The sequence below is a fragment of the Babylonia areolata genome, chromosome 8 (assembly GCF_041734735.1).
Source record: "Babylonia areolata isolate BAREFJ2019XMU chromosome 8, ASM4173473v1, whole genome shotgun sequence".
Taxonomy (NCBI): domain Eukaryota; kingdom Metazoa; phylum Mollusca; class Gastropoda; order Neogastropoda; family Buccinidae; genus Babylonia; species Babylonia areolata.
Window position 1 is genome coordinate 36,148,692 of NC_134883.1, and position 14,389 is coordinate 36,163,080.

General features: G+C 46.3%; 1 protein-coding gene across 1 annotated transcript in view; it reads left to right on the plus strand.

The window, feature by feature from the left end:
• Nucleotides 1–14,182, plus strand: part of LOC143284768 (metabotropic glutamate receptor 3-like) — a 269,000-nt gene extending 254,818 nt beyond the window's left edge. The window contains exon 9 of the mRNA XM_076591738.1: nucleotides 11,575–14,182. Within this exon, the coding sequence (XP_076447853.1) occupies nucleotides 11,575–11,675 (101 nt within the window). The 3' untranslated portion in view covers nucleotides 11,676–14,182. The remainder of the gene's footprint in view (nucleotides 1–11,574) is intronic.
• The last annotated feature ends 207 nt before the right edge of the window (nucleotides 14,183–14,389 follow it).

Here is a 14,389-nt window from a genome sequence, read left to right on the forward strand (position 1 = left end):
CTCCTCTCCTTCAGTCTCTCCACTGGTTGCCTGTTTCTGATCGAATAGACTATAAACTATCCACTCTGACCTTTTTGCAGTCAACGGATCTGGCCCCAAGTATCTTTCTGAACTCCTCCATATCTATACCCCGTCTCACCAGCTCCGTTCTTCCTCTGATACTCAACTTCTCAGGATACCTCACGTCAGAAGTTAGACCTATGGACACAGATCGTTTTCTTTTCAATCGCCAAAGACGTGGAACAAGCTCCCTGATAACCTCCGTCATTCTGATTCCCTCGCATCTTTTAAATCTCGTCTCAAAACACCTTTTCCCTCAGCAATAAGTTCAATTGTGGCAGGTCGACTTCCTTTGCGTTAGCTGTGCTTGACTATGTGTGTATACATATGCATGTGTACATAACTACATGCATGTATATGAATGTGCATTGTGTGTGCGTGTGTTTATGTAAGTTTGTGCCTGCCTATGTGTGCGTATGTGTTAGGGTAGCTGTTAGATACACATGTATGTTAAAATGTATGTATGCAGTGTGTGTGTGTGTGTGTGTGTGTGTGTGTAGTCACATTTTGGTGTGTGTATGTAACATAGATGTAATGTTTTATGTTAACAAAAGCGTTTTTGTTAAGCATCTAGAGCAGATTTCTGGATAGTGTGCTATATGAGTATCCATTATTATTATTATTATTATTATTAAAGAGGGTCGGGAATGATGTCACTACCAGAGCAGTACACGAAAGAACATAGCATCCGGGTCCTGTTTTCTTATTATTAAACGATGGCTGATCACTGAATAACGACCTCGGACTGGTCGTCTGGTACATAATAATGCTGTTGTCTACTCTTTTGTTTCATAATTTAATTAAGTATCAGCCAAGCCCAACAAATCCCCACGTTGTTGAAGAAATTTGAACAACACTCCAAACACATACAGTGGATGACACGACCGTGCGGTCCAAGTCTGAGGCCGCGGTACAAAAAACAACGGATTATGCTTATCACTCCCGCGATGCTGACCACTTTGCTGGGGTGGCCAGTGCAATCCATTTCCAAACCGACAGCTTCAGGTCAGGTCCAAGAAATAGCGACACAGGGGAAGAAACCAGCGAAGTGACAGTGCAGTGACAGGCACCCGTCAGCTCCAGTTCTGTCCCTTCCCGCGCACGACCAGCGAAACGGCGTTACCGCTGTGCACAGCTGAGATGATGGCGGCTGTTAAGAAAAGCTGTTTGTTTTCTGCCAGCAATGATTTTCTCCATAGTGTTTGCTATCACCTCAATGTTATCAGTGGAAGAACATTGCTTTTCCGTCTCATTATGAAGTTACCGATTTGTCAATGGAAATAGATTCGAAATGGGTTTGTATACACCTTCCATGTTGCATCCTGCATTGACGAAACGAAGCATATTCCCTTCTCGTATTCCTTTATATTCCTTTTTCCTACAACTCTCCAACGGTCTATCCCGGGTAGATGTGATGTCTGTTCCCAGATCAACGTTTCCTTTGCAGTGCCAACTTAACTATCAAAATCAGCAATCGCACTCTGACTTTTGAGCAATATGCTTTCCCTTTCATCCTGTCCCATAACTCACCCATCTCCCATCCATCTCCGACTGTTCATGACCATCTGTTGGAGGAAATGACCTTTATCCGGTGCCGTCTTTAAACTGCCATAATATTGGAGGAATTGTCAATTTATATACAAGAGTGCAATACTTGCACTTTCTGCAATATCCCATACACAAATACCCGCACACAGAGAGTGGGAGGATGGGAAATGGAAGGGAAAATGAAAACTGGACTTTAGCGACAGTTAGCCACTGTCTGCTTTTTAGCTGCAAGGCCAACTGAACTGAGTTCTGAGATGGGGTTGAGGGGGGGAGGGGTAGCAGGGGGTTTTATGCAGTGTCGAGGTGTCCAGCTGGAGTTCGTAATTTCCGTTTCGCTTGTCAGTGCTTTTTTGCCACATGACAATCACTTCCTTAATTTAGACCCAGGTAAAAAAAAAAAAAAAAAAAAAGAACAGTGAGGGTGCCTCAGCAGCCCAATGCAGCTAAATTTCTATGTAGTGTGTGTGCGTATGTTTTCAACCTTCAGCATTTCATGGATTGAAATGGAAATGTTAAATATCGGCGTAAGTCAGCGAGTGTCTCTTTTCCAATCTCTTTTCCAATCTCTTTTTCAATCTCTTTTCGTCACAGAGCAATGCTTCGGGTAGAAACTTTTGAGTGTTGAGAATGTCTGCTGATTTTTTTTTTCTCAAGGCCTGACGAAGCGCGTTGTGTTACGCTGCAGGTCAGGCATCTGCTTAGCAGATGTGGTGTAGCGTATATGGATTTGGCCGAACGCAGTGACGCCTTCTTGAGCTACTGATACTGACACTGATGGCACTGCCAACTGAACAAAACTGCGGTCTGATATGTTGAAAAGATAAAAGGGGGTAGCGGTATGTGGAATACAACTTTTGATGGAGTCTCCCGTCGGACCGACGGATGAGTAGGCAGGCAGGCTTATCTGTCGGTGCGTGTCCTCATATGGGAGAAGAGACCGATTCTGGATGCGCTGCACTTCCCACAGGTGTTGCAAGGGAAAACGTCTCCAGAAGTTGAGCCATGCGTCCTTCGCTCACGCTTCTCCTTAATGGCCAGCGTTCTCTTGTTTTCGAACGTCTTTATGCCACTAGAGCAGAGCATCCTTCAGCGAAAGCGGTCAAGGGCATTAGTTTCCCAGAAAGCGATGTCTATGTCACAGGCTTTGAGGTTTGTCTTCAAGGTGTCCTTGAAGTGCTTGCAGGGTCTTCCAAGTTCGTGGTGGCCTTCCTTCAGCTGGCCATACAAGAGCATCTTCGAGATCCTCCTGTCTGTCATGCGGACAACGTGTCCTGTCCAGCGTAGTTGGCACTGGATCAGCAGGCTTTCGATGCTGGGCAGGCCGCTCCTCTCTAGGACCTGGATGTTGGAGACCCTGTCTTGCCACTTTATGCCGAGGATCTTTCATAGGCATCTCTGGTGAAACTGCTCAAGTTGTTGAATGTGACGGCGATACGTCGTCCATGTTTCACAGCAGTACAACAAGGTGGTCAGCACAACAGCTCTGTAGGTTTTGATTTTGGTGCTGAGCCTGATGCCTTTGTTGTTCCACAGCCTGTTGTTGAGTCTGCCAAAGGCGGAGCTGGCCTTGGCGATGCGCAGCGTCACTTCTGCATCAAGGGCTCCGTTGCTGCATAGGATGCTGCCCAGGTAGCAAAACTTGTCGACTGACTTGATCTCTGTGTCATCGATCTTGATTGCAGGTGGGAGAGAGGCGCTGGCGTTCTATGAGCTAGCTGGTTGGTACATGGACTCAGTCTTGCTGAGGCTGATGGTGAGTCCAAAGCGCCTGCAGGAGGTTGAGAACCTGTCCAAAATGAACTGCATGTCCTCATGGGTGTGTGCAGCAAGCGCGCAGTCATCAGCGAAGAGGATCTCGCTCAACAGTGCCTCAAACACCCACCCTGGACCTGGCATGGAGTCGCCGCAAGTTGAAAAGTTTGCCATCTGTGCGAAACTGAATGTAGATGCCCCGGTCACAGTCTCGGAAGGCGTCAGTCAGCATGACAGAGAAGAGAATGGAGAACAGTGTGGGTGCCAGGACGCAGCCCTGCTTCACTGCATTTACCACAGGGAACGGATCCGACATGTCAGTATTTTCCTGTACTCTCGCCTGCATGCCATCGTGGAATGACGCAGTCAGCTGGATTAGGCTCTCTGGGCAGCCGAACTTTAGGAGGATCTTCCACAGGCCACGGCGGTTCACTGTGTCGAAGGCCTTAGTCAGGTCTACAAAGACCATGTGGAGCTCCTTGTTCTGCTCACGGCATCTGGCGTACGGCAAACACCATGTCACATGTTCCCCTGCCTGAGCGGAAGCCGCACTGTGCTTCAGGGATGACTGTGTTGGAGACATGGTCAACCAGTCTGTTCAGTATGATGCGGGCGAAGATCTTGCCGGCGATGCAGAGGAGAGAGATTCCACGGTGGTTATCGCAGGATGTTTTGTCTCCCTTCTGTTTGTAAATGTGGACAATTGAAGCATCCTTGAAATCCTGGGGGACCTCCCCTCTCTCCCAGATAGACTGGAACAGGGCGGTCAGCTTGTCTGTCAGCACCTCGCCTCCATACTTGTAGATGTCAACCTGGATTCCATCTGCTCCTGGTGCTTTTCCCGACGTTGTCAGCTTCAGGGCCTTCCGGGTCTCGGCCTTGGTGGGAGGGGTAGCTAGCGAGTCATTGACTGGTAGCTGTGGGAGGGCTGCAATTACCTCGTCAGATACGGACGAGTCCCTGTTGAGGAGGGTGTTGAAGTGCTCTGCCCAGCGGGCAAAGATGTCTTTCTTGTCTGTCAGGAGGGTGGTCTGGTCCAAGGCTCGGACAGGGGTTGATCCTGTGACTCTCGACAAATACACAGCTCGGAGACCATTATGGAAGGTCTTCATGTCGTGAGCATCAGCAGCGGACTGACGCTCTTCGGACTTCTCTCCTACCAGGTGTTTTTCGTCTCACGCAGCCTCTTCTGTACGAGTTGCTTGGTTTGCAAGAACTGGTTCTCCTTCCTCTGGCAGTCTTTATCGGAAATGTGATCCTGATGCCGTAGATGCAGTGTGTTCAGGAGCTTGGAGATTCCAGAGTCGTTCTCGTCAAACCAGTCTTTGTGGCTCCTCTTTACAAAGCCGAGTGTGTCAGCTGCTGCTGTGTACGCAGCATCTCTAAAGGTGCTTCATACCTCTTCTACATTAGTCGGTGCAGGGATTTCTTGGAGAGCTACCTGGATTTGCTGCTGCAGCACGTCCTTGGTGATAGGGAGGCGGTGGATGTTCAGTTTCCTAGGGGGTTTCTGCCTGGCTGGTTGGAGCTTGCGTGCAAGTCTGATGTTCATCTTGCTGCGTACCAGGCGATGGTCCGACCAACAGACTGCTCCTCTCATGCACCGTGTAATGGAAACATCACCTCTGTCCCTCTGCCGGACAATCACATAGTCCAGCATGTGCCACTGCTTGGAGCGGGGGTGCATCCATGTGTTCTTGTACTTGTCCGCTTGTTGGAAGAGGGTGTTGGTGATGGTCAGTCCATGCTGCGCGCAGAGCGAGAGCAAAAGCAGTCCGTTGGAGTTGCACTTGCCAGTGTGGTGCTGTCCTAGGACTTTTGGCCACGAGGAGAAGTCCACGCCGACGGGGGCATTGAAATCCCCAAGGATGATCAGCCTGTCCTTTCTGTCTACCGCTGAAATGGTGCGGCTGAGCTCCTCGTAGAAAGCTTCTTTGATGTCATCAGGGTTGGTCATCGTCGGGGCATAGCAGCAGATGACTGTGGAGAAGTGATCCTTTTAGTGTTGCATTTAAAGGCTGTCCTTTTCGGGATCTGTTCTTCAGTGATTTTCTTTTGTAACATTCAGATCTTCCATGAATGACTATTCCCAGAAAGCGTGCGCTTGCATCCGTGTGTCTGCATGCCAATCGTTCTGTGTAATGCCAGTCAGAACTTGAGAGGGTAGGAAGGGGTAAAAGACATCATCAGCTTTGTTTGTATCCACCAGCTCTCTCATCGTCTCCGGGGTGAACCAGTGTTTACTATCTACCTAGATACAGCAATGCCAGTGCGCCGTTCTGGAAAATGGACCGTCTCTTCTTTTGTCTGTTGACTGCTTGCTGACAGTACCATCCAACAACCCCAACACTTCATGGATGCAGTGTTGAATCAGTGCATAGTGCTATACGCCGAAAGATTGACCTTCCTTAATTTTCAGCCCCAGTCAGTGCTCGTGTTTCGTTTCCAGACGGCAAGGACAGCGGGTGGAGAACAAAAAAGGCAGTCCCCAACAACTTCGCTGCTTTATTATGTTTACTTTGAACGTGTCGCTCCTTCATTGCCACGGTTATTTTGTCAAGATGTTTGCCTTATCTGGTGGGTGTTGTTTTTTTCATCCGTCCACTTCCAAACCTCTTTAGTCTCCTTGCACGTGAAGGAGCCAACCGCCGAATTAAACTGATATGTTCTCTTTGTGACGGGTGAAAGAAAAGTAGACGACACGGAAATGAGGGAACCGAAACATGAGAAACTGTGCTGACGTGCGATGAAGGTGGTTCTTATTAACTGGCATTGCTTTTTTCCCCCGGGATTTCCATCATCACCATACCATATGCGGCGAAAAAATACCACCCAAAACACTTCCGTGGATGGATCAATTTGATAATAGAAATTATCGATTCTAAATCAGTCTTTGCACAACTCCCACTTTCCACCCAAGCTGTGAATGGGTTTTACTCCCTTCCCATTCTTCCCAGTACCAAGCGCACCTCATCCCCTTTCGCCCCCCGCAACCCCTCCCCCTCCCCAATCCCCCAGCAATGTTTGCTCCCGAAACAGTGTCTCTATTCGATGTTCCCAAGGCAATGCCTTCTGTTCGATGTTCCCAAGGCAATGCCTTCTGTTCGATGTTCCCAAGGCAATGCCTTCTGTTCGATGTTCCCAAGGCAATGCCTAAATAATAATAATAATAATGGTATTTATATAGCGCTGAATCTTGTGCATAGACAAATCTAAGCGCTTTCGCACGCACGCATAACTCTAAAACTGGAGAAAGTGAAGACAAGGAAGAGGCAGGTAAGGGAGGCTATTTTGGGAAGAGGTGGGTTTTAAGGCCAGACTTGAAAGAGCTGAGTGTGGAGACTTGACGAAGCGAAAGAGGAAGTTCATTCCAATTGCAAGGTCCAGAGACAGAGAAAGAACGGCGGCCAAAAGTCGAGAGTTTGAATCTGGGTATGCGTAAATGCTGTTCAATGTTCCCAAGGCAATGCCTTCTATTCGATATTCCCAAGGCAATGCCTTCTATTCGATATTCCCAAGGCAATGCCTTCTGTTCGATGTTCCCAAGGCAATGCCTTCTTTTCATTGTTCTCAAGGCAGTGCCTTCTCTTCAATGTTCCCAATAGGTGCCTTCTTTCCAGTCTGACATTTGGATCAAAACCAAGTGTTGCATTCTAATATGGACCTGTCTGCTCTCCCTTTCATACCACGTCTTGACGTCCCCACTACTCGGCTATCGACTTGTTGAAAAAATCCATGTACTGACGAAAAGTTGGTTTACAAACTAAAAGGCAAAGATAACACATGCATTTCATTTCCTCAGTATTGCACACACACACACACACACACACACACACACACACACACACACACACACACACACTAAAATGACAGCTGGGCAGGTGCTAGGTGACGGCAGACCACTAGCTACTGACTGGCCACAGGGCCCAATAAACTGCGTCCTGAGATGTGGTTGAAGGAGGGGAAGTCCTGTGCAAACGGGCAGTGGCATGGTGTCCAGCTGGGTTCTCAATTTCCGTCGTGTGCGTCAATTGTTTTGTTGTTTTTGTTTGTTTGTTTGTTGTTTTTGTTCTGTTTTGTTTTTTGCCGCTGCAAGCTGTTTCCTGAGTTTGGTAAGCCATTTTTCATGGATTTGGGATTTTTTCTTCAAACGGGAAAACCTCTAATAAAGAACAACGAGGGTCCTTTAAACGCTCAGAGTAGATCACTTTATGAACTTAGATGTCCTTGTCTGAAACTTTCGCTTCTTCAAATGAAAACCCGTCTGGATCAAGTTGAAAACTGGGCAAGAAACTTCAGAATGAAAGCTGTAACAACAGTTCCCCACTTTGGGAGGCTGACGACACTGGCAAATGAACACAGGCGTGGATTCGATTCTGAAGGTGAAAGATGAAGAGGCGGAAAGAACATGGTAGTATGCAGCTCAAGCCGCTCCCCTTGGCCTGATGTTGCAATTCTGGGTTGGCCGATTGCACTTCTGTCCTCCAATCACAACACTATGACATTCAGATATTGCATACTCCACTCTGACCAAGTATGCACTTGTGTCCACACGCACGTACATGTATGTGTGCATGTTCGCCAGTCATAGTGCGTAGTGCTCAGTGTGAGGATCACAGTCGTGAAAGCAAAACTTCACCACGGATATTGCTTTCCTCTTTATCCTCAGACTCCCTTATCTGGCCACCCACCACAAACAGCTTTCCTGTAGATTCCTGGATCCAGTGAAGCCGATTTGTGAAAATTATGCCTCTCTTATTTTGTTTTCTGAATAATAACTGCTCCAACCAGAAAAAACCAATTATAGTTGAAGCAATATTGACTATGTCTATAGACTGGTCGTCTCCTAATTTTCAGCTCCAATCAGTGCTCCTGTTTCCTTTCCATACAACAGAGGACAGCGAGGGGAACAGATAGGCATTTCCCGACAACTTCGCTGTTTTATTATATTTACTTTAAACGTGTCACTTCGTCATTGCCACGGCTATTTTGCCAAGCTGTTTGGCGTTACCTCGAGAGGTTTGTTTTCCTCTCGATGCCTGTGATTGTTTTCTCCATCCACTTTCTGCTAGGACATGAAGGAAAGTGTATGAAGGTGGAAGGAGTTGGGTTGAATGAGAACCAGGAGAGGGTAACAAACAACCTGAATAAATAGTCCATTCTACCTGGCTTCACGTGACCTGCTTCATCACCATTAGCCGAAACTGTTCACGAAACAAGTGCTGATGACAAAGTGATTAGAATTGAAACAAAAATCAACATGAATAACTACCTCCTCCACGTGAATCTTTCCGGACCAATCTTGTGTCGTGTTCATGGTGGAGGCCCTCATACTAATTTCCCCATTCAGATGCCTTTCACGATGGAAAAGAAGGCATGATGTAACATGTGTGCATGGCTGAGGAATGTGTGTGTATGTGTGCGTGTTTGCATTGCAGAGCCCTGATGGGTTTGTAACTTAAGGAATACACTACCTTGTGACAGCGAGTATGTCTTTTCGCGTTCAATGCAAATCGGGAGTAACTATCCCCACCCTTATACGACCTATATTGCATAAAATGTACAGCCAGATATGTTGCACAAGCAATGTAAAGACTGTCCTGTACCTTATACTTATAGGAAATATCCTATCTGTCTGTTGCAAAGGAGAGAGAGCAAAGAACGTGGTGAACTCAGGGAACATTCAAAACAGCACAGACAGCATTTTCAGGAATAAAGAAACAAATCACTTATCTGCTCGTTAACTCGTCTATCTGTTCCAACAGACAGCACACCATAACTTTGTTGCAAAACCCAGACACATTGGTGGGAGAAAAAAAAAAAAAAGGGAAAAAACCCAGTGGACTGGGCAATGCTATTTCGGGCTGCCATCAGCGCTCGTTTGTGTTCCGTTTCCATACATGACAGGTGAAGAGCGCCTCTACTAAACATGCTCAGTGAGCTGATGACGCCCTCAAACAATGCTTTCCCTCCACAAGTATTTGCTCTCGCCACCATATTTGCACGGTGGTGCGGGAAAAAAGTGAGTCCTCCCCGTCTTTTTTTGTGAAATAATCGATTTCATAATGGAAATCATCGATTGGAAATGAGTTCCGTTTTGTATCCAACTGGGGATGGGTGAACTATTTCAATATCCCCCACCGCCCTCCCGCCTTCCGAAATGGTCAGGCCAAGGTACAGCATTGTTTGTTGCCGAAGCTATTTATTATTTTCAGTCCACAGCACCAGGGTCCAAATCAACGACATTCCGATATGAACCATTATGCCTCCTTCCTTTTCATCCCGGCTCTTCACTCCCCATCACCGTGTTGAAATAACCATGTATTGGAAGGGATACCAGAAATGTCAGCTCTTAGACAAAAGTGCAGTAGCTTAGCACACGGACGTCATATCCACAATATTCTACACACACACACACACACACACACACACCGTGTGGGTGGAAAATGGGATTGATAACTAAAGGCAGGACAGGTGCTGAGTGACAGCAGACCACTAGCTGCTGACTGGTCACAGGGCCCAATTAGCTGTGTCCTGAGATGGGGAGGAAAGAGAAGGAGGTCTCATGCAAACGGGCATTGGCATGGTATCTAGCTGGAGTTCGTTATTTCCGTTTGATGTGTCCACCAGTTTATTTGTGTTTTGCTTTTGTTAATTTGTTGTCTTTTGCCACAGGAACTCATTTCCTGGCCTTTGACTTGTGCAGAGTTTAGACCCAGACAAAAATCCTATATAGAAAAGGCGAGGATGTTTTTACACACACACACACACACACACACACACACACACACACCCTATACAAACATGAGAACTTTGACAGCCTTAAGATTCTGATCTCTGCCAATGTGTCTGTGCCATAAATATTCACATCCTCAAATGGAAAACTCTTCTGGGGGTTAAATGCAAGAAGCGTCGACACGACTGCGTGGACTGGGAGGAGGAAGGTGAAAATGTAAAATGCCAAGTCGTAAGAGTGGTCGTACCCCGTCTTCATTGGCCAACCAACCAAGGAGCAGACTGACACCGCGGAAAGTTTATTAAAAAAGTAAAAAAATAAAAAATAAAATAAAAAAGCCACGACGGAATAAGGCAGTGTGTCTTGTCGGAATGTGGTCTTGCAATGCACTTGAAGGGTTGTCTTCATGCAGTTCCGTTCTTTCGATCACAGCTTCATGACATTCAGATTGTGTGCTTGCTTGATTATTTTATTGAACATGCACTCGCATCTGGGTGCATGCATGCTTCTGCGCGGGCGTGCGCCGATTGTTCACTGAGTTGTTTTTCTGTTAATGGGAACGTGAGAGGAGGATGGTGGACAGGGTGGAGAAGACGACCGTCTGCTTCACCCACGTCGTTCTTTTCCCATGCATCCCCCCTCCAGCCACACTTACTTTCTCATGAGTTCCACTGACAGCGAAAGTGTGTGTGTGTGGAAAAAGGAGTGTCTCTTTTGTCATTAACTGAAACCAGACTGGAATGATTTTGAAAAACCAATGACCCGAATCGTTCCTGAAAGCAATATTGACACAGCGGTATAGATGGGTCTTCCGTAATTTTCAGCCCCAGTCAGTGCCCGTGTGTAGTTTCCATTCGGCAACGGACAGAGCGAGGAACAGAAACAGCGGTCCCCGAAAACTTCACTTGTGTATTGTATTTACTTTGATCGTGTCGCTCTGTCAATGCCACGGCTGTTTTGTCAAGATGTTTGCCTTGTCTTGCGGGTTGTTTTATCCGTCCACCTCCAAATGTCTTTGTGTCCTTGCACGTAGAACAGCGAAAAGCCGAATCGAATTGACACGTTCTCTTCTAGAAGAGCGAAGCTGGTGTGGAGTGAATGACGGTGCTTAGCAAAGAATACCGCTGGCTGTTATCCTGTACAATGCCCTGTGTGACCATCTGTCCACTGTATCTTCTCTTTCGGCCTCGTACTTTCCAACCTCTCACACACTACTTACTTTGGCTGACATCAAAACAATACAGTGAACAATCGGCGTACGCTAACCAAAAAAACACGCATGCGCCCAGATCAAAATGCACATTTGATAAAACAGTCAAGCATGCAAAATCTATGATTGTCATGATGAATGTTTCTGTCACCTAGGGTGTGTTCAGCTATCCAAAAATGCGTTATGGCTGTTGGCAGTTTTTGACTGTTCATGCCTGAATGCGTTTTGAAATCTCCAGTTTCAAACATTACGTTTTCTGTTGTTTCAGCGCCCCCGTCAGAGCACATACGTCTCAACGTCCAGCAACGCGTGATGGCGGGCAACGCTGTGGAGACAGAGACAGACAGAGACAGCCTGGCGTCACTGTGAGCGTCACCCCCCACACAGTGTCCTCCTCATCGGCAGGTCTCTGGCGGCTTTTTTTTTCTTTTCTTTTTTGGCGTTGTAAAAGCGTCACTGATTGGTTGTCTGGGTCAAATTGTATTTGCCTGGCGAGTGGGCGAGACTGAAGGTGATGGGAAATAATGCAGTCAATAACGACCGTGCACTGAACGATACTGTGCGATGACAGGATATTGGAAGAACTGTGCTTGCCCAATCCAGCCTGACAAGTAAGAAGGTTATTGTGAAGGGAAATGCAGTCAGCAGTGATAGTGCGCTCGACGGAGCGGAAGCGTTAAATGAAAGAGCATTTCAAGTCACAGAGTGTTGACAGAATTGCAAATGGTTAACCGCTCAGAATCTCCCCGGCTCCAGACATCAAAGCTGCCGCCACTCTGCGCTCCATGCACGTGCAGAAACAACAAGAGGACTGTCAGTGCCGACCTTGACCGACGGGACAAGGCAGCAACATCACCTCCGTGTATCACGTGCGTCGCTTCACAAGACACGTGCCTCACCGGCTTCCGTCAAAAGCTTGTCGGGCGGCGGGTCCAGAAAAATGACGAACGAGACGACGGCTTTCCGAACCCAGAACTGCAGCCCCGACAGGCCTTTGCTTCCAATCCCATGAAGCAGTCTCGCTGTTCAGACCACTCGGGATTTGCACTGTTAAAAAAAAATAAAAAGAAGGGGCAGCTTTTTTATAAGGCTGTTCTCGAACAAGGGACAACAAGGATTCCCTTTTTAACATTACAAATGTTATGTAAAGATCGGATACAAAAGAAAAGAGCGCTCTTGTGTATCCACACTTTCACAAGTGTCTGGAATGCGTTCGTTGTAAATATTCAATGGGTCAGATAAAGGGCTTGGTTTGTACATACCGTGGGTTTGCAATTATGTCTGGTGTGTTCTTCAGGAACCGCTTCCCAGTGCCAGGACAACATCTGTATATTTTGTACCCCCTATCTTCCTTTGTTTGTAAGTGTGTCCTCGGCAGATAAGACGATAGAGGGAGATGGTGAGGCGTGCGAGAGGGTGTGTCAAGAAATGTTTTTGAAAAAAATTAATGGAAATGTTGCTCATTTTCTATGTAAAACATGTGAATGTCCGTTACGTTTTTATACGCACGAACTGTATTTTTGCTGTATATCAGTACGCTATGACCGCGTTTTACCTTTTTTTTCAACACACTGATCGACTCCATCTTAAACAGACAAAGCTTCATACAATTACTGTCATATATATCCACCACCACGCCTTTTTTTCCACTTAAAACGAACGTGGTTTTAAACGTCAGCATTGAAATAATTATATTTGTTCATGAACCGCGATATCGCAATATGTGAATCGCTGATACTTACCCGCATCTTCACACCAAACACAAAATTAGGTTTTAAACAGTTTTCCAAGGCAGAAGTTCTGACCCCGGATACACGGGAAAGGACAAAGTAATATGGGAACGAGCAGTCTGCAGTACATTTCTTACCAGCTCCCGTACACCCACAGGGGAAATGGATCCATTCGTCAGGGGACATCAAACAGAAACGACAGTCACCAGGTGGGAAATCCAGGATGACAACGAGGCCGTGAAGAGGTGAAAATCAAGGAGGGAAAGTGACAGTCCGGGTATAACACTAGTGGGGGGTGGGGTTACAATGGAGCCTTCAGATGGATAATTAGGTGAGAAATAAGGAGAGAAACGGAGTCTTCAGGTGTAAATTAAAGAGGTATAAAATAGAGCCTTCAGGTGGAAAATTATGTCCAAATTAAAGCGGTAAAACTGAGCCTCCAGGTGGAAAATTAGGAGAGAAATAAGGAGAGAATATAGAGCCTTCAGGTGGTGAATTAGATGAAAATCATTGAGGTAAAATGGTATTCATGGTGGAAAATTAGGTGAAAATTATAGAGGGAATATGGAGCCTTCAAGAGAAAAAAATGCAAGTGAAACTTAAGGAGGGTAAACGAAGCCTCCTAGCAGAAAGTTAGGTGAACGTTTAAGAGGGAAAATGGTTAAAATGAAAACTAAACAGGAAAAACTGGGCCTTTTAAATGAAAAACCTAGGAAGGACGTTGCAGCATTTAACAGCCAGAAATCAACGTGGGGGGAACCTTTCAGAACAAAAGAAGCACCAGTATAAAGGGAAGAGGTTAGAAAAGATGCTGTGATATCTCTGTCTCTCTGTCTCTCTCCTGCACGCAGGATATACATGAATGAACCTTTGTTTTGTCCCCTTCCCGACCCAAGCCCTCCTTTGTATTGTGGCCCAAGGCCGATGTACATTAAAACATTTCTGAGTTTTGAGTTCTCTGTCTCTCTCTCAGATTATAATGCACAAGGAATAATATCTGACAGTCCTTTCTTTTTGGAGGAAAGGAACATATATTTGAAATATTCGCAATGGGGACTTTCCAACTCCTGGTAACCATCAGCAAAAGGAAAGGCAGTTTCATGCTCAGAGAATTAGATTAAAAAACGATGACAGTTTTGGCACAGATTTGTCCTCGTGTGTGTGTGTGTGTATGTGTGTGCGCGCGCGCGCGCGTGTGTGTGTGTGTAGCGGCTTTACAGTGTATTTTAGTTTTGATTTTGTCACAGTGACCATGATCAATCGTCACGTAGCTCTGTCACGGTGCTAAAAGGCCAAGATCAAAGGCTTAGTCTAAATGGGTCGTTATCTTTGAGTTATTTATGCATCACTGTC